Here is a 26,446-nt window from a genome sequence, read left to right as displayed (position 1 = left end):
CACTTAGAGGTGTGAGGGAGGAGAAGGTGTGAGCAATAGACATACAAGCAAGTTATGGTTGTATTTTTGTAGGTCGAATCTATAGCACACATGCACTATCTGCAAGACCTGGTGTAATCAATAAAATGACTATTTCCACCCCTACTTTCCATTGGTGCACTCTAGCGTCTCCTGCAGCCGGTAGCTCACTTCCTTTCCAGGCTGAGGAGCACTGGTAAAGTACAATGCACGTATGCTTGTTTAATTAATGTTTCTTCCTGCACACTTTTTTTTCGCTTTCCAGGGCACCCATTTCTTCGATGCTGCACTTCATGTTTTGAAGAACATAATGCTAATAATGCTTGTTTGTTGAGCTACATGTTTTGAAGAGTGCGGCGCTTCAATGCTAACAGCGCTTGTTTGTTGAAGCGTTGCGCTTAAATCGATTCCGTGTTTAGCTGATGGCATTTTTTGTATTCATTACTGTTAAAGCATTGCGTGTTTAGCTGACGTAATTTGTTTAACTTATTTTACTGCTCTTTTTAGTGCTACAATGAGAGTGACATAGTATGCCAAAGTGCAGCTGCGCTGTGCTGGAGGCGCAGCCTCTGAGGGAATCTGTAGCACTACGGGTTGTGTTTGTGCTTCCAGCGGCGTCGACTCAGCTCCTTGGCACATCCAGGGTTAGAGTTGGAGAGTCCAGCATTAACCACTGCAATAGGTCTTGCATGAGCGTGAGTTTGAGCTATTGGCATTGTAAATGACAATGCCATTTATTTATGTTTTGTTTTTTAAAACATAAATGAAAGGGCATAGTAATTTACAATGCCAATAGCTTAAACTCTCGCAAATGTGAGACCTTTTGCATTAAAAATGCTATTTTTTTTTATACTGACAGCTATGCTTAGCTCTGCACCTCCCTTTGTCAGGATGATGGTTGTCTTTATAAAGAGCACACAATTTAACCGTGGATGTTCACAGTCTCCCCTCGATGCTCTGCTCCTTTTAAATAGAGCCCAGGTGAAGGCTGGTTTTGTCATCCCGCAGCTCTGTATTTTTACCATGCTCACGCAAACTCCTTCAACCAGCATCAAGGGAGTCAATAGCCTGAATTATGTGGTTGATTCGCTCCAATTAGCAGAGGAGTAAGACTGCCATCAAGTGGCCACGTGTAAAACTACAAAGCACTGCTGTTTTTAGGTCTCGCCTGAGCCAATGTGCTTGCGCATTGCTCCGGCTAGACTTATGTAGGGGCTACAGGAAAGGCTGTAAGAGGACTTTGGAATGCAGATAATGGCCAGTGCAGGTGCGCCGGGCACGCGCACACCATTTGCTCCCTCGCATCAGACTTTAAAAAAAAGCCGCTCGCACACCACCCTACCCCCATCAGACTTCAAAGGAATGCGCTCCTGAACTTGCTGGCCTTACTCTCGTGAGCCTTTATTTACTTGTTTTCATGGTCTGTTCTTCATCCAGCTCTCTCTCTCCTTACCTCTGTTTCTTCCCCTCTCTCTCGCTTTCAACCTTGTTGTTTCATATTGTTTGCCCTGGCTCCTCTCTTCCATACAGGCTCACTTCTGTTGCTCGCTGCTTTTGCTCCTATGAATTTTGGCCTGTCTCCAACCTTCTCCCTCGCTGATCTTGAATCTTGGCCCCCCCCTCCTCTTTCCACTCTCCCTCGCCTCTCCCCCGCTTACTGTTCCTGTCTCCTATTCATTCATCTTCCTCATCCAATTTACCGAACTCTCTTCATCTCGCAGACATACTTCCATTCTTGGCTAAGAAAATCATTGCAGTATTGATCTGTGCCTACTCGTCTCTCTTCATAACACATCCCAAGCTTTGTTAATCAATGTTATATACATAACAAGGGTTTTGTTTACGGGTCTATTAAGAGGATACTTCACTCGGGGACACCACCACATCACTCGGGGACACCACCACATCACTCGGGGACACCACCACATCACTCTGGGACACCACCACATGACTCTAATACACCACCACTTCACTCAGCCCAACCACATCATCACTCAGCACCACAACAGCACTGTCCTTGCTTGCTACCAACAAGCATTGCCATAGCCAATAGAACTCTCATTAGGATACATCACACGGGGACAATACCAATAGGTCACACTTTCCTAATGAGAGACCTATTGCATTGCAAATGCTTGTTTTTTCTATTTTGCCTCAACTGCAATTGCCATCCAGTATAAAACACTGTATATAAAGGCAAATAGATAAAAAATACTCCTTCCTCGAAACACTGCCAATTACGTCCCCTCTCAAAAAGCATAATTTCTTCCTATATTTACGTGGTTTTATTTGTTACTTTTAAAGCAATTAGCATTGTTGGCTCGCTATGTTCCTAGACCCGCTTTTTTAACACAGGACTTTAAGTGGGCGGAAAAAAAGGGGGCGCTCCGAAGATGGGAGTGGCCTTTATAATTAAGGGCGTAGCTCAAACATGTAAACTAAAATTCAGGTAGAGTGCCTTGTAGAGAGACCAACACATTTTTGACCCACTGACAGGCACTGTAGGAAACTTGCACTGCCTTCAACCACAACTCAATTGTGTGCGTTATAAATACCTGGATGTGATTCAGTTTAAAGTATGAACCATACAAGAGTAATACAGTCAACAAAAAAACTGTAACATCCTAAAAAAAGCAAGCACTTTTAGGAAATGAAGGATCAAGTAAAGCATCAGAAATATAAACAGGAACGACATGGATTCCCTTAACACTCGTTCAGAAATCGATCAGTGATTTTGCCCGTAAAGTGAAGGACATGAATGGGACTTGTTTCAATGTCCTTTTAAATACTATCGGATCTGAGACCCGGAGGGAGCCAACCCACTTAAAGCCCTGTTTTAACCTACAAATATTTGATATAAAATGTGTTAGTGTTGTAAGCAAAATGGAAGATCAAACAGGAGCTCCTCAAGATGAGGTTGACCAGACTTTTACTTTCTGATCGGAAGAGTTATAAAGATGTAAAAGAAAAATGCACAGATGATCTATTGTAAAAACAGCGATGGTAGCCATGGTAGTTCAAGCAAATCTTTCTTATAGTAGTAACTACTTTTATACATTTATCAGCTCTTATTCAAATTACTAAAATGTAGCAGTTTTGGGTTCTACTAGATGGTACTTCTCCCACTGTTTGAGATCTTATGTAAAAGCATGTACATACTGGCAAACGAGAACTTATTTACTGCATTTTGAATACAACGATAATGAGGTCTTGCAGCCTTTTCAAACAGAATAAAGCGCATGCTATTCTCATCCAGGCCTGCATATACCGAATTGATGATAGTAGGACTACTGTGCTGACAGACATGGAACTGTGACCAGCCGAAGGCCTTCTAGGACTGGGAACACTTACAGATTCTGGGTCTCCTTGCTGTTCCATGAAAGCTGAAAACTCGACAAGCCGTAGTTTGGGTGTACCGATGGACCGTCCCTGCCACGCAGGGCCACTGGGGACCGGAGACAGGCTAGCTGGAGAGGTGTTATAACCTGGCAATGAAGCATAAACATCTTTGTACAATTCAGACATAAATGAGCGATACTACACCCCCCTTTTTCTAGAGCATCTATATTATACACTCATCCCCTGAACTTTGGGTTTAAATGTGGGTTGCATTCTTTTTCTTGGCATGTTCAATCTTCCAGACTTGGGGCTAATTTACATCTTGGCGGATGGGATACTCCTTCACAACAGTGACAGATACCCTGTCTGCTGAAATATAAATCCAATATGATATAATGGGATTTATATTTTGGCGGATGGGATAGCCATCATCGTTGTGAGTAACTCATCCACCAAGATCTAAATCAGGCCCTTAATGTCAGTCTTACATATAGTCTTAAAAGGAGAAGTGCTTAATGGATATTTTGGTTCCTCTGTCCAGTCCGAATCCCAGCATCCTTGTTGGCACTTCCTGGGTGCCTCGGTCCGGTTTAAAGGTCTAGCTAATTTTGAAGAGTTTGCCAAAGAGGTTCCATACTTCTGAATGTCCCCAGTAATAGGTTTAAGTATAACAGGGCACACTCAAAGATTATGTTCTAGCTACACTAATGTTCCTGCAAAGCAGCTGGACAGAAAACCCTTCAGACAGCTCATCGGTGTCAAAGACAGGGAAGAAGAAGAAGAAATCAAACATCAAAGGAGCCTTACTCTCCTCTTTCTGTGTCACTTTTGGGTCGCCCTATGCATCTAGAAAACATCTGTTCTGCAATTCTCAGCACATTTACTCCGTGTCAACTGAACCATGCGGCTCTACATTGTTTTGGGAGGCAGGAGACACAAGGAAGGAGACAGAGGCAAACAAGACAGAAAAAGAGACCAGAGAAGAACAGAAATTTTGGGGAAAAAAAGATATCTTCAGTGACCTACCTGGGACAGGTGGAGGGGGCCCAGCAGGCTGTAAGGAGTAAGGCGGCTGAGCAAATGGCTTAACACTAGAGAATAAATAAACACATATATGTCACTGTGAGATTTGTCATGAATGAGATATTACACTGCTGACTAATGCATATTTTTGTATTTTAAAAGGCCGTGATGAAATTGATTTGATACAATATAGACTACACAATGTCCAAGTAAGGGCCCACTGAGGATTGCTCAATGGTCCTGTGAATCCAGAAGAGAGAAGTGTCCTTTGTAGCATGAACAGCACACAAAATCTCTTCAGGGATATGAGCACCGGGGCATTAAGTCATTCCTAGTGCTATGGGATTCTTGATATGGCTATGTATCATTCAATAGGATTGTATGATATTTTGTTTAGTATGGTTTGGACTATCATTTATAGTATGGTATGGTATGGTCTGTCCTTGTATAGTATGGTGTGGTATGGCATGTCACTAGATAGTATTGTATGGTATGGTATGGCTTGTCATTGTATGGTATGGTATGGTATGGTATGTTATGTTATGGGATAGTACAGCCAGTCTTTCTCTAGTAAGGTATGGTAATGGTATGATATTGTATGGCCTGTCATTATATAGTATAGAATGGCCTGTCATTGTATGGTATGGTAAGGCCTGTCATTTTATACCATGGTATGGTATGGCCTGTCATTGTATAGTATGGTACTGTATTATATTGCCTGTCATTGTATAGTATGGTATGAGCCATCATTGTATAGCATTGTATGGTAATCTTTGTCACATTGTACACATTACGCTACAGAAGAGCAATAGAAGCAGCCAAAGAAGGCAAAAAGAGCTTTACAATATTATATAATGTTATCTTCACTCTAAAATATTCTATCAAACTCATAATTGCGCAAACATTTTTATCATGCTCAAAACATCTACAAATCATAAAACACGTACCAAAAAAGCACTATGTTACAAACTAAACAAGTTAATACTTAATAGCAATAGTGCAAAGCCTTTATTGTACTTTGAAATCATTGTAAAAAGTAATGATAACAACCTGTGGCATGCTGGTGCTGTTATGCTGCACCAAAGAGAATAGGGGGTGAATGAAAATTAAAAGGGAGCGAACATGGGAAACAGTGAACTCAAAAACACGGAGCAAAACCAGGCGCATGACAACCTAAAAAAAATACATTCATACAAACTGCAGCAAGTAGAAGAATAAAATGTCAAGTTAGAAAGAGGAAGCAGCAGAAGGACACTCCCCAAAAAACAGAAGCAGTACTTGGTAAATGCTCCAGGGGGCAGAGAAAGCATAGTAACAGAAGGTGAAGCCAGCACACACTGACTGAACAGAAGTCAGCAAATAAGACTAGCAATTAAGCCAACGTATGGTAAATAGTGGGTGGACTATAAGACCTCAGCATGTAAACAGAATATCTCTCAAGCGACTGCGCGTGCGCTGTCTCAGGTGAGACCTAAAAATCTATCACTACCTCGTTTTCGAAGATCACTACAAAAGTGTAAACATTAAATGTTATCACAGATGCTATAAACATAGGTATCTGTGATTGGTTCACATGAGACCTTTTCTGGTTGATGAAATATCCCAGATCGAAGAGAGTAGCAAACCAGACAAAGTCAGCCTGACAAGTCGGTTATCATACATGGGAAACAAATTTACTCACTGGAGGCGAAGATGAGCTGCCACTTCTGATCTCACTTTTGTGAGTATTTTGAGTATACATTAATAATGCTTATTCTTTTACTGAAAAATTCAGATACTGCTGAAGCTCTTCCTCAATTATGGAGGAGTTTAATTAGTGCCCATCAGTATGGACGATATGATATGATCTGGTGCCATCATTTGAAATACTACACTATAAAAACTGATTTGGTCTCTAAAAGGCTCAAATATCAGTCTGATGCCCGGGATTTTCTGGAATGAAATCTGTTCTTTTTCATTCTCCAGGATTAGCTCAATTGTTTACAGAAGACGTTTTTGAATTTCGAAAACAAAATCCACGGGTGACTTCTGGGATATTGGAGGTCACAAGGGAGATACGGATAGAATTTTTCAGAAGGTTACAGGTTTAATCAGAATTAAAAATTCACTATAATAGCGAATTTGCCAATAATCCCCCACACTCAATGTGTTGTTTTCTGAAAGCCCTAAACATATTGGGAAGGCTGATAAGAACACTGTCACTGCAATGTAGTGGTAATTGCACTTAAAGATTAGGCAGTAAAGTCAAATCTGAAAATTGTATTAAACTTGTAGCTCAAAATGTATTTTACGCATCTTGTGGTTCTTCAAAAGTTCAATCTTTAAATTCAGTGGATAATGTGTTAAATACATTTAATACTAAAAAGCAATAATCACAAATAAAACAACAATTGAAAAATCATTTTGGAATATGATCAGTATGAACGAGACTCAGATAAATGTCTTCCTAACTATAACAAGTAAAGCACAAGGTACTACTTGTGTAACACTATATCTGTAAGAGACATTAGTTAGTGATAGATTCCTTACCTTAGAATATCCCCAGGCGCCAGCATGGATTCGAAAAGTTTTGCTTAGCAGTACCCCTGCGCGTCAGTAGTTGGAGTAGTGCGGCTCCGCGTCCGTCGCTGGAGTCCTAAGCGCAGAGATGACGTCACGGTGACTACTAGGTGCCACCCATGCGAGCTAACGTCAGTTCCGCACACGACTTTCCGCGCCGAAACGCATAGCCATGCAAGGGACTGCCCATTGGTGCATAAAACTAGGGTCCTAAAAAGGGATAACCTTAACCCTAGTAATCAGATCGCAGAACGGGGAATATGGGTGGGGTGGTAAGGAATCTATCACTAACTAATGTCTCTTACACAAGTAGTAACTTGTGCATCTGAAAGAAACAAGTTAGTGATAGATTCCTTACCTTAGAATAGATACCCCAGCAATACCAACCCCAGTGGGGGGTCTGCGAACGAGATTACACCAAAAAGTCACAGAGTACAGATCGGCCAGAGAAGCTGTCTCTTCGGATCTAACTGTCAAGGCAGTAGTGCTTTGCAAAACGTGTGCAGCGAGGCCCACGTATCTGCCTGACAAATGTCCTGCAAGGGTTCAGTTCAGTTCAAAAGCTTTATTCGAAATGTTAAAAACAATTCATAAAAGCATACATACAATCAACAAGGCAGAAAAACTAATTCATGTTACAAAAACAGTGTTAAAAATCCATGTATACGATAAAATTGGAAGGACATGTGGGAATTAGGTAATCAATAATAAATAGAGCGTAACCTCGGACAGAACCATTATATCATCAATATAACGTTACTTATTCTAGCGTAATGTCCCGTCTGAATTTCAATATTGCTCTTAAATACATCATTACAGTATTAATTGTATAGTGATCTTCCAAGGATCGCAATTTATTATAGGCTTCTCGCGATTTTCTTATGCCCCACTTTAACAAAAGGGGCCGTAAAATTTGTCGCCTTGGAAGTGCGTATAAAGTGCAATATAAAGTGCAGTGAATATTAGATTGAACTGACAACTTATCACAGGGGCAAATTAGTTTATCTTTGGACCAGTCGTTACACCTTGGGAGAGTAATAAGTCTGAAAAATGTTTCGAATCGGAAAGATGTTAATATTCTACGATAAAAAAAGGGTTGGTCAACAGTAAGATACAACTGGATGTTTCTATGTAGTGTCACTTCGTCGTGGTTTCTAACTGACATCTTGACCCTTTGGGTTTTCCATCTGTTTGATTCACAATGTTCAATCAGTATTTTCTTTAGCGCGGATCTGGAGATAGAGTCCATGATGGCTGGGTTAGAGAAATATTCTGGACAACCGATCTCAAAGCACAGACTCTTAACATAATTAAGCCACATGATGTTTTTTACCCCGCTGCACTGGAGGCAGTCCTCTGCTACCGCTCTGTTGAGATTTGTGGCAGGGTTGGTCCAGATGTTATGCCACAATAAAATTGGTGCCATCTTAATTGTATCAGAGATATGTTGTATGGCCAATTCTGCCTGCAGGACATATATTGATGTGCTGGGCGGCACTGCCAAGACATACCTTAAGAATTTGTTCTCTATTCGTTGGATGATTTCCACAGACTGTATCCCCCATAACCCAGCCCCATAGGTGCCAATGGAAAGACATTTAGATTTATAAATTTGTAAAAGTTCCCTTGGTGGCCTTGATCCAATCTTCTTCGCAAAGTTAAGGAGAGCTCCCGTTGCTTTGGTGAATGCCAACGCTCGTGCTTTCACTGCTGGTTTCCAATGCCTCTCTTGGTCTGTGACAAGATAGCCGCATCGTCGGCGTAGAGGAGTATGGGTATGGGTTTTCCTTTAATCACTGGATAGTGATTATACTTTTCTGTTAGCAAGGTTCCCACATCATTTATGTACAGATTAAAAAGCAGGGGTGCAAGAATGCACCCCTGCCTTACTCCTCTACGGATAGGGAAGAAATCAGAACATTCGCCTCCCTTGCCGAACCTCACCCGTGCACCAGCCCCCGAGTAGAGTTCTTTGATAAAGATTATGATCCTGCTATCTAGACCGATATCTTCTAAGATCTGCCACAGGGTGTCATGCCTCACACAATCAAAAGCAGAACTGAGATCCACATATGTTATGTACAAATTAACCTTTTTGGCATGAACATATTTTGACATAATAAGGGCAAGATTTAAACCTTGTTCAATTGTTCCCTTTCCTCTAGTAAAGCCGTACTGCATTGTAGATAGGATATCTTTTTCTTCGAGCCACTCCTGCATCCTGGTAAGGATGATTCTGCCTGCTGTTTTCATTAGGCCATCTAAGAGCGAGATGGGCCTGTAGCAGGCAGGATCATTTCTATCCCCTTTTTTGTGTATAGGGACCAGGATAGCCTCTTGCCAGGTTTTGATGAATCCGACTTTATTAGAGGAGTTGAGGACGTTTGTTAAAATTGGGGCCCAGAGGTCAGGGATATTTTTAAAAACATCTAATGGGACCTTGTCTGGTCCTGGCGCTTTTGCCGCTGGACTTTCTTTTAAAGCTCTTTGAACTTCTTCTAGGGTAAAGGAAATATCTATTGGATAGCTAGAACCCTCTATTACATTTGTAGATCTTGTAGTCGTGTGATCCTCACCAGTAGGGACTGAACAGCTATAGAGTTTCTGGAAGTGTTGGACCCATTCCTGTGCAGAGATTGCGTTGTCTATTGAGGGGCCCGCTCGCTCCTGGTAGAATGGAGCGCTCACGGCCTTCCAAAAGGCAACGTTGTCCCTTTTGTTACATGCTTCATGCAGGTTAGCCCACGCTTTTAATTTCAGTTCTTTTTTCCTGAAGCTTAAGGCAAGGCGATATTTCCGTCTCGCGGTTCTGATCTCTACTCTCGTAGATGAGCTACAGTGGAGGATATTTTTTAATGCAGTAAGGGCACTTCTGCATTGCTTATCAAACCACCCGAAAGGACCTTTTTGTTTGTTGGATTGGGTTCTTACAAGGATATCCTTAATTTTACCTGAGATGTTACCAAAGGATCTAAGGACAGTTAGTGGGTCCTCGTCTAGGGATAAACAGATATGGAAATCTTCCAGGGAGGAGCTTATCAGGTTTTTATTAAATGTTTCTGGGATTACCTTTTCCCATTTGATTGTAAACCCATTTTTTTGACCTAAGATCGGGGTAACGTCATAACGGGTGCCAAGAGGATGGGGTTTGTTGCCAAGTTTGAAATTATAAATAGAAAGGATAGGAAAATGGTCGCTCATAGGTGAATCGAGAGTACGCCAATCAATTACCTGAGCTGAATACCGTGCTGAAAATAGGGCAAAATCGATTATTGAGTTGGCTCCTCTTCCATTAAAGGTAGGTGTGAACGGTTTAGGTGGAGTACAGAGCTCATTTGTAAAAGCCAAGGAGTAGTGCCCCATGATCCTATTCATCTGATCTCCAAACTTTGTATGACAGAAGTGATGATAAATCATCGCCTCTTCGTCGCCCTCCCAACCGCACACCCCCTTTGTGCTCAAGGGACATAAGGAGCAGTTAAAGTCCCCCACCCATATAATTGTCATATCCTCTTTTGATGACTCTTCAATACCATTAAGGGTGGAATCCAGTTTCTTAAGCACGTTTTCCACTTCCAGAGGTGGGATATTATTATAAAAATTTATGATTAATAGATTTTTCTGAGAACCCCATATGGAAAGAAGTATTTGAAAATAGTTATCATCCAAAAGTGTTTTTTGAATCACTGGGCCCGAGGTTATAGATGTATATATAGTTAGACCTCCCTTTGGCCTACCTCTCCTGCTGGCTATAGCTGGGGTAAAGAAAGTTTTATAGCCCAGAATATGGAATGCCTCGGTAGCCCATGTTTCTTGAATCGCGATCACAGGATGAACTGTTGTGATCGCCTGCCATTGTATGTCTTCGATCTTTCCTGCTAAACCTGCCACGTTCCATGAGACTACAGACATCTGACTTTCTGTGCATTCCAAATGGGACGAGATATTATGAGAGGTTTGGGGTGGGTCTATACCCCTATCCTGGATGCCCGGTTCAGGGATTAAGTTTGCCACCAATAATAATGATGGTTGACTTGATGTTTGGGGATCTACAATGAGTGATTGTAATTGCGGGCTAGATATGGGGGAGGAAGATCCCTGGGTGCATCAGTCTAAGAGATCTAGTCCCATCAATGCCTGATATCTATTTGATAGGGATAATGAGTAATAGTAATCCTCATGTTGAGGTCTCTGGTGCCTCTGATAGCTCCACTGAGTAGATTCCTGCTGAGGCCTAATGGCTACCAAAGACCTAGGGTAAAAGTATGTTAATTCCTGAAGTTGGATGCCCAGGTTATCTCTCTCCTGATACCACTCTCTTAGATATTTCATCACTCTGTAGTCTCTAAAATTGATGATTATGACATCCCCACTGATGTCTTTTGGTCTAAGACCCAGCCATTTGGCCCTTCTGACATGGAGAATATCCCCGTTTATATTTGGTGGCAAAGGACGATTTTTTTTAAGCCAGTATATTATTTTATTTTTGAGGCTCCCATAGTCCTCGAACTGATTCGGTAGAAGCTCAGGGACCCCGGTCAGAATGGCCACAAATGGGGCCGATTCCGGTGGAAGAGTAATTTGTATCTCTCGTTTTGGTCTAGTTCCTTTGTGTGCTTGAGGTGACCCAGTGTTTATAAATTCCGCCGCATTGGAGTTATTTCTAGGGACTGGAGCATCTGTAGCATTTTTATTAAGATTTTTTGTTGCGGGGTCTGCTCTTTTAGTTTTTCCCCCTATATTATTCGAACCTTCGGATGATTTAATTAAGTTACTGTTGTTGGTTTGAAGCTGACCTGATTGCAATTGGGTCGACCTAGGTTTTTGTATTAAGGGGTTGGAGTTTTGTTGATTTGTCCCTGATTTGTCTGCAGGTCTAGCAGATTTCTCGGTGGGGGCTGAAGTCGTATTAGGTTTCCTAACTCCTGTGGTCTTGTCTCTCTGATTCACAAGTTGTCTGGTCAGTTCCACATTAGTTTGTGTGGTGACTTCTAATTCACCCAGTTTTTCTGTGATAATTTTTAGGCGATGGACTAGGGGTAAAATTAAAGAAGTGACCAAGTGTTCGAACTTCTCTACCAGCTCTTTAATTGAGGCGGTTTGTGTTGATGGATCGTTAATGATATTTATTTTATTGGTGTTGGGCTTTTCTACTGCATTCTTATTGGGTTTACTTGTAGGGACCATTTTCTTACTAGCTTTGGCCCTTCTACCTTGATGTGTTTCTATGTCCCTTTTCCTCTTTCTGGAGTTGGGAGGGTTCTTGATGTTTACAGCTGTAGTAGTGGAATTGTTTTTCTGCTTTTGCAATGATAAATTTTGGGGGCCGCGCTCCTGAGATTGAGTCTCACTCCCTACTAAGTCTATAATGGGGGAAGGTGAAGTGGTTTGATCACGTAACTGAGGGGGGATGCTGATATCCCCCAATATTGCTTTCGTAACTGAGGAATTTTGCGGGGAAATAATTTTATTTACATAGTCTACAGATTCCAGAATATCGTCGATCAAGGGAAAAGATAGGGCCGTAGAGTGGAGGGAGGGAAGATCCAGAGGACTGGTCTCCTTTTGTTGGTCTTGAGTGAGTGGGTCCAATAGGGTATGTGGAGCACAGGGAAGAGAAACAAAGGATGGCAAAAGGTACGAATCCTGGGAGATGTTAGTGATATCAGGTAAAATAGTACTGGACAGAGGGGGTAATGTTCCAGCAGGTAGGGATAAACGTTTTTCAGTTTGTTTTATGACTGTTGTCACAGCTCCTATGGTCCTCTGCAGCATGCGATCAATAGCTGTGAGAGTTTGTACAGAGTTTTTCGAAGGTTTTACAGGTTTAGCGGGAGGCATGATGAGTGACCCCAATTAGGACAAAGACTGGTAAACCCCAAATAAAAAGATACAAAACAGGGCTTACTGGCTCCAATGAAGTAGTCGAGGACCGATGAGTAGATCTAATACCTGGGGCGAAAAAGGGGTTGCCCAGCCCGGCCTCCTTCGGCCCCGAACGGCCACAAAACGGCCCGCTCTTTGCCCGGTCTTGTCCCGCGTCGCGGGTGAAATGATGGTGATTATGTGCTTGCCGGCGGTGGGCGTATCCGCCGGGGGAAGAGGAACCAGCTGAGCAACCTAGAGGTTGCTGGTCCTCGCAGTCCCCCGGCTTGCAGATCGTAGTTTTAGCCTTCAGCCCAAGCCTCTGACCCTAGGACTCCAGCTGGGAGCGCTGGGCTGGCTCTGCCGATTGCAGAGCTCGCTCACACCAGCGAGTCCTTGGGGAGGCGGCAGTCAGGGAAAACGAGCAGCTCCCAGCTTCTAACGGACCTTGGCTCCGTCCCCAGCGCAGCTAGCGGTAAACTCCTACACAGACAAGTGAGTGGCACCACTTTGGTGAGGTACTTCAGCCACTCTTAGCTGCGCTTGATGGTATGGTGAGTTTTTGCGGGGTGGCTGTCCAAGCTTAAGTAATGCAGACAAGGAGTAGCACTCCCGCAGGATGGAATGCCAAGTTTTCCGTGCCACAAAGCCGCTACAGGGCGGCAATGCCGAGCTATTTGGGCTGTTGAGGCTATTAAGGTTTTCCTCAAGTGCTGCCAAAACTCTGCGGCGGCTGCCAGGGAAGAGAGAGTGAAGAGCGGGTTCGTCCGGGTTTGTCCTGTATACGTGGCTAAAGCCTAAAACGGCTGGAGAGGGGGGAGGGGTGGGGAGGAGCAGCAACAGGTAACTTGCGGCTAAGGCAGCAACAGGCAACAGGTGACTCGCGGCTACGGCAGAGAGAAGGGGCTTAGGACACGCTTCTGCAAGCTTTACCAAAGGTGTCGCCCCTCTCGATCTCGAACTCTAGCCGCTTGCTTACCGCACTGCCTCGCGTTGCTTCGCCGGCCTCACCTCACACAGCCGCCTCCTGTCCGCCTCCTTTCCACCGCTGCCACCGCCTCCTCCTAGCCGCCTTGGTCCGCTCCGTTTTTTGCTTCGCCGGCAGGTGTACTCGGCTCACAAAGCCTCACTCGGCTCACTCAGCTCTTCAGCTCTTCACTCCCGCACTCGGCTCGCACAGCTCGGAAACGTTGTGAAAAGCTCCGTTTTCAGTCTCTGTCTCTGCTCTCTGTCCGCTGCATCCACAGTGCCCGCTGTGTCAGCCTGTCCCCCTGAAGGTCAGGGTGGAATGGAGTGCCGACCTCTCTCGTCCCGTCTCTCTAGCGCCTCCTGCTCCGGCATATGCTGAGCAACAAGCTTTGCAAGGGAACACCGCGTCCCATGGCAGTAGTGGCTGCAGTTGCCCTGGTCGAATGGGCACGCAGCCCCACAGGAGGTTCCTTCTTGGTGAAGGAGTAACATGCTTTGATGCACAAAACAACCCACCGGGAAATGGCCTGTTTGTGCACAGCTGGACCTTTTTTGGCGCCCACATCGCCGAAAAAGAGCTGTTCATCCAACCGGGACTGTTGTGTACGCTGCAGATAGAAAGAGAGCACACGTTTTGGGTCCAGACTGTGGAGCATCTCCTCTTCCCTTGCAGGATGCGGTGGCGGAAAGAAGGTGGGCAAAGAGATGGTCTGCCCGATGTGGAAGGGCAGAATAATCTTTGGCAAGAAAGAAGGACGGGTTCGTAAAACTACCTTTTCCGGATGAACAGAAAGGAAAGGAGGTTTAGAAGAAAGAGCCTGGAGCTCACTCACTCTTCTGGCAGAGGTGATAGCAACCAGGAAAGCAGTCTTTAAGGTAAGCAGACGTAAAGGACAATTATGAAGTCCCACTGAGGCATTATGAAAGGCAGGGGAGGAAAAGTGTGTGTAATGCCTTTGAGGAAACTGTTAACAACCAGGGACTTAAAAAGAGAAGGCTGATCAGGAAGCCTTAGAAAGGCAGAGATGGCAGAAAGATAACCTTTGATGGTGCCCAGAGCAGAGCCCTGCTGGGCCAAAGACAGAAGAAACAGAAGAACCTCAGAAAGACGGGTAGCAAGGGGATCCACAGCCTTTGCTGTGCACCATGCCACAAATTTGTTCTATCGGCAGGCGTATACCGTTTTAGTGGAGGGACACCTGGCTGCCAGAATGACATCACAGACTTCGGGAGGAAGATCAAAAGGTGTCAATTGCTGCTGCTCAATCTCCACACATGGAGGTGGAGACTGGACAGGTTCGGGTGGAGGAACGTCCCCTGCTGCTGCGACAGAAGATCCTCCCAAAGAGGTATACGGATCGATGCTCATACGGAGTAGCTCGGGATACCATACTCTTCAAGCCCAGTCCGGAGCCAAAAGAATGACTTGGGCCCGGTCGCGCCTGATCTTCTTCAGCACTCTGGGCAGAAGTGGTATAGGCGTACAACAGACCGCAGCTCCACTCGAGATGAAAAGCGTCGCCATCAGTTCTGCGCCTTGGAAATTCCAACACGCAGAACTGATGACATTAGGCGTGCTCTTCGGTGGCGAATAGATCTAACCAGGGCTCTCCCCACTGCAGAATAAGACCCTGCACTACGTCCTAGTTCAGACGCCATTCGTGATCCATCATGCACCGGCGGCTGAGTTTGTCCGCCCTGACGTTCAGAGAACCTGCCAGGTGTTGAACCACCAAGGTAATGTCTTGACGTTCCAGCCATGTCCATAGGAGCAGAGCCTCCTGGCATAGGGTCCACGACCCCACCCGCCCTGTTTGTTGCAATACCACATGGAGGTGGTGTTGTCCGTGAACACCTGCACTACACTTCCCTAGACAGTGGGAAGGAATGCCTTCAGTGCTAGTCGGATCACCCACAGCTCCAGAAGGTTGCTATGGAGTCGGGACTCTTAGCCTGAATATTCCAGACTCGCTGTTCGGGATGATAAACACGAAACAGTGTTGAATCCAGAACCGCTCCGGTGTAGGGGAGCTTCTGAGAATGACTCAGGTGCGACTTCAGCAAGTTGATGGAAAACCCCAGCAAATGCAGGAGGTCGGCCGTAGTCTGAAGGTGGGTGATGACTGCTTGGGGCGAGCCCGCCTTCAACAACCAGTCATCGAGGTAGGGGAAGACGGACACCCCTGACCTGCGCAGATGAGCTGAGACCACCGCCATCACTTTCGTGAACACCAGAGGGGTGCTGATAAGGTCGAAAGGGAGCACGTCAAACTGAAAATGCTCCTGGCCTACCGTGAACCGCAGGTAGCGCTGGTGGGCCGGCAGGACAGGGGTATGAAAATAAGCGTCCTGCAAGGCCAACGCTACCATCCAGTCTCAAGGGTCCAGGGCAGCCAGGACCTGAGCCAGAGTCAGCATCTAGAACGTCTCCTTCCGGATGAAGCGATTGACATCCCGGAGGTCCAAGATGAGGCACAGAAAGTAGTGGGAATAACAACCACTCCCTACTTCCTGAAGGGGAACGCACTCTATGGCCCCCTTGGCCAGGAGGGCCAAGACTTCCTGGGGAAGAAGAGCCAAATGATCCCCCCCAAATGCGGTGGTACCGAGGTGGCATGGCTGGAGGTGGGGACTGAAAGGGAAGCGAGTAGCCTTGGCAGATTATCTGCAGCACCCACTTGTCCGATGTAAATTCACGCCAGTGGTGGAGGTGGTGGCAGACCCTGACACCCACCGGCGTGGGGTGCTCCCTGAAGCTCAGATTAGGAAGTTTTAGAGCTGGAAGCAGCAGGGGTTGAGGTGGACTGGCACGCACGCTGGCCCATCCCTGCGGAAGCTACAGCTGCGGCCGCGCTGAGGCTGGTTCTGCACAGGCTACTTGAAGGAGCATGCCTGGGTTCCTCTGCCCTGGCCACGAAAAGAACGAAACCCAGGAGTGGCAGGGTTCTTCATAGAAAGGCCCATGGAATGGCCGTGGCCCGCGAGTCACTAAAGCGTTCCAGAGCACTGTAGGCCTTATCGCCAAAGGGACAGGAGCCATCAAAGGGCATGTCCATGAGCGAGCTCTGGACATCTGGCGACAACCCAGTTGAACTCAACCAGGTATGGGAATTGCCCTGCCCAAGAAATCAGCGGTGTCTAAACCACATCTGATGGCAAACTTAGCTGCATCCTTACCTTCAGCGATGGCTTGGGAAAGGACAGCCTGGGCCTTCTCAGAACACTGAGGCAAGACCTGAGGCAAGGAATCCCACACTGCGTGGGAGTAACGGCCCAACAAGCAATTGGTGTTAACTGACAGCAGCCCAAAGCTGGCCGAGGAGAACAACCTCTTGCCAAATTGTTCCAGCCTTTTAGAGTCCTTGTCTGGCGGAGAGGTGGGGAAGGCACTCTGCGACGACGAGGCCTGAATGACCAGGCTCTCAAGCATAGGGTGAGTAGTCAAGAAGGCAGAATCGCCAGGAGCTGGGCGGTGACGCCTGGCGTGTTTTTATCCACTGGTGCCCCCGTGGCCGGCCGCAACCAAGTGTCCAAGAGGACTTCGGTAAGGGCCTCATTGAAAGGAAGCAGCAGCTCCGACGCTGTAGAAGCCGTCTGGAGCACCTCCGTAAGGAGATTGGTTTTGAGGGCTACTGTAGGGAGGTCGAGATTGAGAGCCTCTGCAGCCCGATGCAGCACCACGGTGTAGGAAGCACCCTCCTCCATAGTAGGAGGAGGGGAAGCAAACCCCGGGTCAGAAGACACATCAAGTTTGTCCGCATCGCCAAGGTCGTCCACCCAATCCTGCTCGAAGTCACACTGCCCAGCAAGGGGGTCCTCGGAGCTGTCCAAGTCCTCGTCCAGCTCCAGTGTAGATGGAGCCTGCTGCAGCGGCAGGGCCAAAGCCGGAGAAGGGTCAAGTGGTGTCGGGAACGGCGCTGAAAACGCCGACGGCCGGGGCCGAATCCCAATTCGGATCCCAGGCCAGAACGAAATGGTCCAGGAACCGGGACAGGGGTGGGAGAAACGGCACCCAGTGCTGCACCTATGGCGGAGCCAAGGGCGGCACCGGGGCCAGAGCACAGGGTGGCGCCGGGGCCGGAGCCCGTGGCGCCAGAGCCGGCGGCGCATGATCCTATGGTGCCGCCGCCGGGCCAACAGGATCCGGACACGGGACCCCGGGCCCGAAGGAGCGCCGGCGGGAGGCCAGGGCCTGAAAAGGCAGTCCATGGAAGCAAGAAACTCTTGCATCTGTTCAGGAGTCGCCGACGGACCCGGGTAAAGCGGGTAGGCCGCAGACTCCCTGGCTCCAAAGGAACCGCAGGGGTGGAGCCCCTGCCACCCTCGTCCGCCTCCGGGTAGCGACAGGGGTCTTCGGAGAGCGAACACGCTTCTTCGACTTCTTTTTATGGAGTCAATTACCGGAATCTGAAGGCGAAGACTTAGAGCCCGAGGAGAGACAGCTCCGGTCCCGCGAGCAGACCCGTGAACTGCCCCTTAGACGGGGAGCGGCGGTGAGAGGAATGCCAGACCTCCAGCAACTTCCGGCACCGCTCGCGTAAGGCCTTTGGGGCATGGCTCAACAGTCTTGGGAGTCATGATCGGTCTCCGGGCAGTAGAGGCACACATCGTGAGGGTCCGCCACAAGACTTAAATCCGGGCATCCCTACGTGCACCAGGATACAAGACAAGGAGACAAAAAGCTTCAAAAATATAGTCAAAAAATGACAGAGGTACGTGCTCAATCCGAATCTGCGCTTTCGGCGCAGAAAAAGAAAGAACTGACAGCGCACATGGGTGGCGCCTAAGTAGTCTCCGTGACGTCATCTCGGCACTTACGATGCCAGCGACGGACGCGGAGCCGCACAACACCACCTACTGACGCACAGGGGTACTGCTAAGCAAAACTTTCCAGATCCAGTCTGGCGCCTGGGGATATTCTAAGGTAAGGAATCTATCACTAACGTGTCTCTTTCAGATACAGTTTATTACATGCCAGCACAAACCTCAAGTTAGAAACAAAATGGCTACCGACTTGAGGGATTGAATTGATTTTAAGGAAATACTGAAAGGTATCAATTACCACACACAAAATATGATACTCTGCTTTTGCATGGGAAATCCTTAGACACCCAGACTCCAGATTCTGAAAGCAAGGAAGATCTATAGTGAGGCATTTTGAAGGAAGGAATAGAGAGAGCCAATCAGATGTTTTTTGGCAACTCATGAGATTTAATGAACACTCTTTGAAGACCCTAGGGTCGAGGGATGTATGTTGGGGACAATGGGGGAATCTGTTTTTGATTGGCAAAGTTTGATATCAGAAAAATACAATATACTTTCCCATGCCCGGCACAGAAACCATTTTTGGAATTATTTAGCAAAGGAAAGCATGACATTGGCGTACAGGCTAGCATCTAATTATCTTTCCCTACTGATCAAGCCACATACAAACTAGTTCAAGACATGAAATGCAGTGATGGTTTGCATGTACTGGCTCTTCTCTGTAAAGACCCAAATATATCAATCATATCTAAACCACAAGTGTATGCGTGTTTATATCATGTCAACAGCTTAGAGGTTACTTACTCTTGTGTTAGACGTGCTTGGCCAGCACCTCCTGGCCAGAACTGGAAAAAGTCAGGTGACTGAAAATGAAAACAGGAAAGATGAAACATTAAATCAATAATGCGTTGACTGCAAAAGACAGCCATTAATAAAAGCAGAGGCAGAGAACGAGAAGAGTGGGAAATAGCAAACAATTTAGTAGCCTATGCACCACCTGCGTTCATAGAATGGTCCTTGCTAATAAACGCACACTTGGGCTACAAGCAATGCAGTCTATAACTCACTCTCAGCTTGTGCAAAAGGAAATGTGGGCACATCCAACCACAACTGATCCCATTCCTATCTACAAGTGACATTATATGCTGAAGATGCGTCTTTGATTGTGATTACAAGGTGCGCTTCTGGTACAATTTTCCCTGCAGTCCTCCTCTGTCTTTCTGTGGCTTCAGAAGCCCTGTTTTATCCAGAGTTAGCACTCCCATGGGACCAACCTGGTACAGGAACCGAGTGCGCATGTGCACACTGGAATAGAAAGTTAAGTCAGTACTCACCCCGGGGGCAGGCGCAAATGGGGACTGAGAGATACTGGACATCCCCAGCTTGCTCTGGATAGCAGTGGCAGAAATGAGCTGTGCCGAGGACATGGCAGCCATGCTTTGGAGTGCTTTATCCTTTGCCACTTGGTCCTAGGACACGGTAGAAAAAAGAAGACATTTGTTGTACTGACCCAAGACAACATGTGAGCCAAGAGCACGTAGGTGGGACTGTGTGAGGGTGCACTGCAAACACAAGGGCCATTCATCAACATACACTTCACAGTTGGGTCAATGAACAGGGGGCAATCTTTTTCACAGACAAGTTTCACCTCATGCCACAGAGAACCACACTGCACTGAATAAGTGGAGCTCAAACTCTTTCCCATCGTTTCTATGAACTCTGTGGAGGACTTGCAGTAATCGGAGTGATGTCAGGGCAGTACACAATGGACACGATATATTGTCTCTTCTTTGTTATCATAACTAGTTGTTAAAGCTTCAGTGCTACTTAGCAAGACAACAGGACATTACTACATCGACGAACTAGGTACTACCTGCACACTGTTGTCATTTGCTTTTTTTCTCACTGAATTTGAATATTTCGTTTTCAAGTAATGAGGTTTTGAAACTTTGAAAACATACGCAGATGTGTTCAGCTTTCCTCTTCCCTCAACAATAGGCAAATGTCGTGACGTTTCTCACCACAATCCTCTAAAGTACTGAAGGTGTAGTTTGACCACAAAAGCAAATAAAGGCAGAAACACTCTATGGAAGTCGAAAGGTGAAGGCAGCCGAAACAATGTCTGAAATCGGTCTGCGTTGGCTCACAACTTTAAAAGCAAATTACAAATTCAAATGAAATAAGAAAAATATACAAAACTGGAATCTAATCCAACTATAAACACATAATTCATTTTAATCATTACTGGCAGTAATTGGCGGTTATTTATAGTCAAAGACGTCGCACAATTGCTGAAGATGGCCAATATAAGGAGAGATTTGCCTCTCAGTCAAAAACACATGACTAAGATAACAGTGATCGGTAATTATAGTGAAAGTAATGGACCACACAATCTTTTCTTTTCAAGGAAATGACGGATTCGATCCTTTACATATGTTGTTAATTTTAACACAGATTTGCATCCTCAGATTGGCCAGGCTTCCGGCCTCGCTCACACCTTTGCTGAGGGGGTAGTCATTGTTTTTATTGTGCTGAAAGCCTGCCAACCAGTACCAATGATTATCACCTAACCGGGAAAATGTTTGTACATTTTAATAAAAAATACCAAAGTCAAATTACTAGTCTCAAGCAAACAGGAGCGCACACATACTGGAACATACCCCTAAAATCTGTATTGGCAAATGGTTCACCATTCCAACACCACAAAATGAATCCATACCTTTCCAGGGTCTGGAGCTCTACAGAAGCCACCACTGTATACAGCACACAATACAACAACTGCAGAACAGGACAATATCGTGGAGCAATACTTCCTTAAAAAAAGGGGGGGTGGGGGGGCTTGCTGCAAAGCCTTGCCATTAGAAACTGACAAGTTCCAAGCCTAAGGGGGGAGGAGCCTCAGATGTTTAAAGCTATTTAATTGTGAAGGCAAGGAGCTTTGAAGAGAAAAGAGTTTCTACGATGTGTCAGTCTGAGAAAGACTTGACTCCCTTGGGGTAATCCTAACTTTAACCTGCCCAGCGCTAGTAACACTTGTGTTTCCGATGTATGCAGGCGCTTCCGGGTCCTCTTCAGGCCTCCCCTCAAGTACGAATGAAGTTACTGAACAAAAGCTTGTAGTTTACATCACCAACACGGGTGGGTGTTTCAAAAGACGTGGGGTCCATCATTTGAATAGTTTAAAACATAGCTGAGTGATGCAAATGTGTCAATTACGAAATACGTGTCTGGACACGGATGATGTTGTAAAATAGCCCCTAGCTTAGAGACAAGCATGGAGGATATGAACAGTGGTCACTAAATTAGGTTATATGAACCAAATGATTTGGGCTTAAAGGTCCATGCAAACCAATAGAAGACTCAGATTGCATTTCACAAGCAATTCACCAACGCAACCCATTGCCTAGGTCTAGCATCGGCACCCAAGCAATCATTATACGACAGTACACAAAGGAGAGCAGAAAATAAAATAAAGACTGGACATCATCTGTTTTCACAATGTGTTATTAAGTCAAAATACAAGTTGAGTCTAGTGGCTCTGGAAGTTTTGAAGAGGGCGAATGTATTGCGTATAGCAGCTAACCCTCTGTGGATAATTGCATACCTACTTCCAGTTATCTGTGTATTTATCTATCTGAGTTATGTTATTGGATTATTTACTACATATGAAGGAGAAATGTTAATTTACCATGCCTGTTTTATCAGGCACGCAATATCATTTGACAACCTCTCGACAGATGTGGTGTTTGTGGCTGGAATGAAAATGGTGCGATATTTGTGTAGTTTGCTATGGTGCTCAACATTTCTTGTAAGCAGTTGTTGGTACTGGTAATAAAAAATACATATCTGTAAGAATAGCCCCCTAGCAAGGTTCTTCCTCCTAGATTCATAATCTTAGATTTGTTACACACCACCAGAATGGACCTTCTTAAAAACAACTTTTGAAATATTTTTTCTGAAGAAACTAATGTTTTCTACTTTTTTTGCAGAAAAAGACTTTGAAAGAGAAATGATTAGAAAAAACAAATGAGAGAATCAGCAAATGTAGTATTTGTCTATCAACTGCAACTCGCGAAAACACCGCCTGAACGCAGAATCACGGGCGTAGATCAACTCTAGATGTCAGCATTATTTTATTTCTTCTCACATTTCTGTCAAGACGCGTTTCGGCCGTCCAAGCTGCCTTGATCACCTGATCATGCGCAATGACTGCCCCAAATTTAAAGTGCAAGTGCATCACATGTTTCCAGAATGTAAATCCTGGAAACTGCGGTTGTGCCACGAAAAAAGAGGAGCCCAACACCGGCTTACTGATAAGCTGACATTTATTCGCCATGAAATGCAGATGAAAAAAACACTTGTAATCCTTATGCGTTTCAGCCTTAAGCCTTGCTCACAGGTGAGTGCACTATTTAATGTAGTCCAAGTGGTCATGTGGTCCGTTTTTCCGACCACCAGCCCCAGAATGCATACATTTTCTAAATAAACAGTGTGACCTTCAGCTTAATAGCGTATTCTCGCAGCCAAAGTCACTATTAAACTTTTAGTGTCTGTTCATGCTTACTGGTGTATGTATGTATATATATATATATATATATATATATATATATATATATATACCCATATGTACATGGAAGCCTCAATATTTACATTGTCTGCAGTGCACATTTATCTTGTGGTGAAGTATGCAATTTTTTTTCCAATTATTTTTAATTAACTTATACATACATATATATATCAAAGCTCCAAAGTTCCCACCTGTTGGAGACGCACTGTGACATCCACTGCAGCAACCTTCATGAGGTAAAAGCCAGAATGGCGGGCGGATCCAGTTTACAGCATGCCTGTCGAATCACGCTGGACGAGTTTCATGCTCATTGCACTCTTCAGAGGCGCAACAGTCATTTTGGCATAGAGGCCACACCTCCCACTTAAAAATATGTGCCCTCCAATGGGCAACTCCAATGAGTCTCCGTTGGTTTGTGGGTCTTGTAGTGTGTCCTTCAGTTATGTGCCACTGTCTGAAATGTTTCAAGCCCACAAATGGGCATCCACTCGAACATCCGGCTTGTCAATCCTCCATGGATGCCTCCACATTGAGACTCCGTGATTCGGAGCTCTGTGGCCCCAAGGTGGGAACCTTGGAGCTTTGATATATACGCGGCCTCCCAGCCGCGGGAGATGCACCACCCGGAAACTTTAGGCCACAGGAAGCATAGTTCAGTGCACAATGATACAGAAGTGATGAGAAGTATAATTTATCATGTATGCTGTTGTGGTACACTTTTGTGTTGCGAGTCTAGTGGTCATGTGGGAAAGAGCCCGTTTTTTTTTTGTTTTTATTAATTTTACGAAGTTTTATATAGCACGAAGTTGAACCAAAGGCATCGGGTATCAGAGCGTTTTACACCAGCACAAGTTGCGTTACATGAGGACACAGTTCTTGACTAATCTCCCGAAGCTGAGATGGTTGTCAGAGCATCTTATTTTAGTGGGTAGCAAATTCCATAGTTTGGCTGCTTGGACAAATAAAGATGTTCCATTGATTTTTTTTTTCTTGTACATAGGAATTTTGAGGTGGGAGCCACTCTTGAGAATACATACCTTTGTTATATATATATATATATATATCTGTTGATTTTCTTCCTGATGAATAGTGGCCCTTTGCCATACAATGCTTTACTTGCAATACAAAGCAGTTAGGGGTGGATCTTCTAGCAAATGGTAACAGTGTATGGCTCTTAAGGCAGGGGAACTCTACATGCTTAGCAGCAATATTATGGATTCTCTGTAGTCTTCTGCATGATTACCCATCACCGCACTTTTTTTTGCCAATGCTGTTCACCATCAGCAGTAACTTCTTTTTTTTGCCAATACTGAACTGCATCGGAAGAAAGCAATGGCAAAGTCAGGAGGTCTGCACTGGCAAAGCCATAGGCAAGTTCTGATGGTTTTGCCAATACTCAATTGTATTCAACAACGTAGCAAGTGGTCTATTGTAATTTAGCTGGGAATGTGTTATGTAACCCCAACATATACATGCATTCCAAGCTCAGCAAGATTTGACACTTCAGCCCACCGGACACCAGTAGCTTGTATTCTATGATGAATGATGTTTTGACTAGTGTTTTGAAGGTGCAAAAACAACCATCTGCTTCCATGGATATGTTCGAGCTTGCCTCATCCAAAACAATATGTCCACGCAGGAAGAGGGGACATGTCTGGTCTCGTAATCTCTCGTACTATACATCTTTGTACTACTATTATCTGTCCAAGAAAGGGTATTCGCGTCTACAACATACAGACTCTCAACCCCCAGAGGCTAGGTACATACAAGACTTTTGTACTTAATGGCTTCGAGGAGCATGCATGCATGGTAGATCTAATCAGCTTCTATCCAGAGACAGCCTTGTAAAGGCACACCAATAGAAGTTCAAAAGGAGATTGAGAGAAGCGGCAGAGTTCCGTGTTACAAAATATTCAGAACTGCTAAAGAAAGCAACTTATGGTCGTGTCAGAAATATCACCAAACCTGAAGAACAGAAATTTGGTTTCACTTATAGAGGCTCTGAAACAGGGATGTCACCACAACCGGCGCAGGCTAGTTTTCACCCCAGTGCCCGGCTTGAGGGCAACGTTTAAAGGAAGGATGATACATGTCAGTCTGCTGTTACTGTTTCCCTGTTCCTGATAGATAATAGCATGTGTCCGTGGTTTGGCAGAGAGCCAGAGGCACAGCGTGCGTGGGGGGCGGTGGGCAGGTCCTCAGCCGTGTGGCCAAACCAGTTCACCACTCCTTCTTCCCCGAAGGTAGAGGCAAGACTGGCTGCATTCCAGAGCTGTCCCCCAAGGCAAAAAGTACTTGGACCATAGCCATGAAACACCAAAGGCAACTTTACCAATACAGAAAGACTTCAAAATGCAGTTCTATTCCATGTACCACGAAACATAACCGACTGTACACTCCACATGATGATATCTTACAGCAGCATTGGCTCCTTTTTAGTCACGCCTAAAGGTAGCTTTTAGTTGTCAGACGTTGAAAGACATTGTGAACAATACCAGAATTTCAAGTGTGCTTTGGGTCAGCCCATAGCTCATAGCTCATAACTGGTTCGTTTTCTTGTCTCTCTCAATTGCTTGCTTGTTATTCGATAGCTTTCTTCTGTATTCTTGTGTTTGTCCCTTCTTTGGAGCATAGCTTATTTACCATTGCTCGGACTGGATGGCTTGTACGTTTCCACTGCTTACATTCAAGTATTTACTTTCTTTTTTCTTACAGCACTGCATGTGGTTTCTTGCTCTTGTTCTGTGTGCTGCTTCCCCACTTACTTCATTATGTTGCGGTGGGCATTTTGGATTTCATTTTTTCTTAATGCTGTTAAGCGTCAGCAACAAGCACTGGCAAAGCGAACAAGTCAGCGAATGCTTTTAAAAAGTGCAAGCTATTGGTTTTTCATATGCCTGTTAAATTAAGTAACCTTAGCTAGGTGTAACACAGGCAATTTACCAGGCACAACACTCCTATGCAAGGCTAATACTTCCACCATGTGAACTGGCTTAGCTGTGGCTGCTTTTCAATACAACACACCAGTCCCCTCTCCATCAAGGCAGTCGTTTCGATTCGAGGGGTTCTCCCTTCTCACAAAAGGTCACTCACTCAATAAGAAACAAATTGAAATGGTAGATTTTCTAAGCTATGTGGAATAAAATTCTCCTACAGCTACTCCCAAGTTGAGGGATATACATCTACTTAGCAAATCAAAAAAGGAAAGGTTGACCGCTGGCAGCAGTAATAAAGACACACTGCAAATGTTCCAAAAAACAGCAAAACCTAGGTATTAATCAACTCAACCCAATACTGACCAGAATCCCCCCATGACTCACCTTCCTACCCATTGCTTTACGT

General features: G+C 45.1%; 1 protein-coding gene across 3 annotated transcripts in view; it reads right to left on the bottom strand.

Annotated features, from left to right (window-relative positions):
- Positions 1 to 26,446, bottom strand: part of LOC147701580 (transcriptional enhancer factor TEF-1-like) — a 199,095-nt gene that overhangs the window by 25,010 nt on the left and 147,639 nt on the right. For all 3 annotated transcript variants that reach the window (XM_086930239.1, XM_086930240.1, XM_086930241.1), the window contains exons 6-9: positions 19,872 to 20,006; positions 19,342 to 19,400; positions 4,384 to 4,448; positions 3,370 to 3,503 (exon numbers count right to left, since the gene is read on the bottom strand). In XM_086930239.1, coding sequence (XP_086786365.1) covers positions 3,370 to 3,503; positions 4,384 to 4,448; positions 19,342 to 19,400; positions 19,872 to 20,006 — 393 coding nt within the window. The remainder of the gene's footprint in view (positions 1 to 3,369; positions 3,504 to 4,383; positions 4,449 to 19,341; positions 19,401 to 19,871; positions 20,007 to 26,446) is intronic.

Source organism: Lissotriton vulgaris, chromosome 7 (genome assembly GCF_964263255.1).
Source record: "Lissotriton vulgaris chromosome 7, aLisVul1.2, whole genome shotgun sequence".
Lineage (NCBI taxonomy): Eukaryota > Metazoa > Chordata > Amphibia > Caudata > Salamandridae > Lissotriton > Lissotriton vulgaris.
The sequence above is the reverse complement of the archived record's forward strand: the minus strand, read 5'-3'. Positions and strand labels throughout refer to the sequence as shown.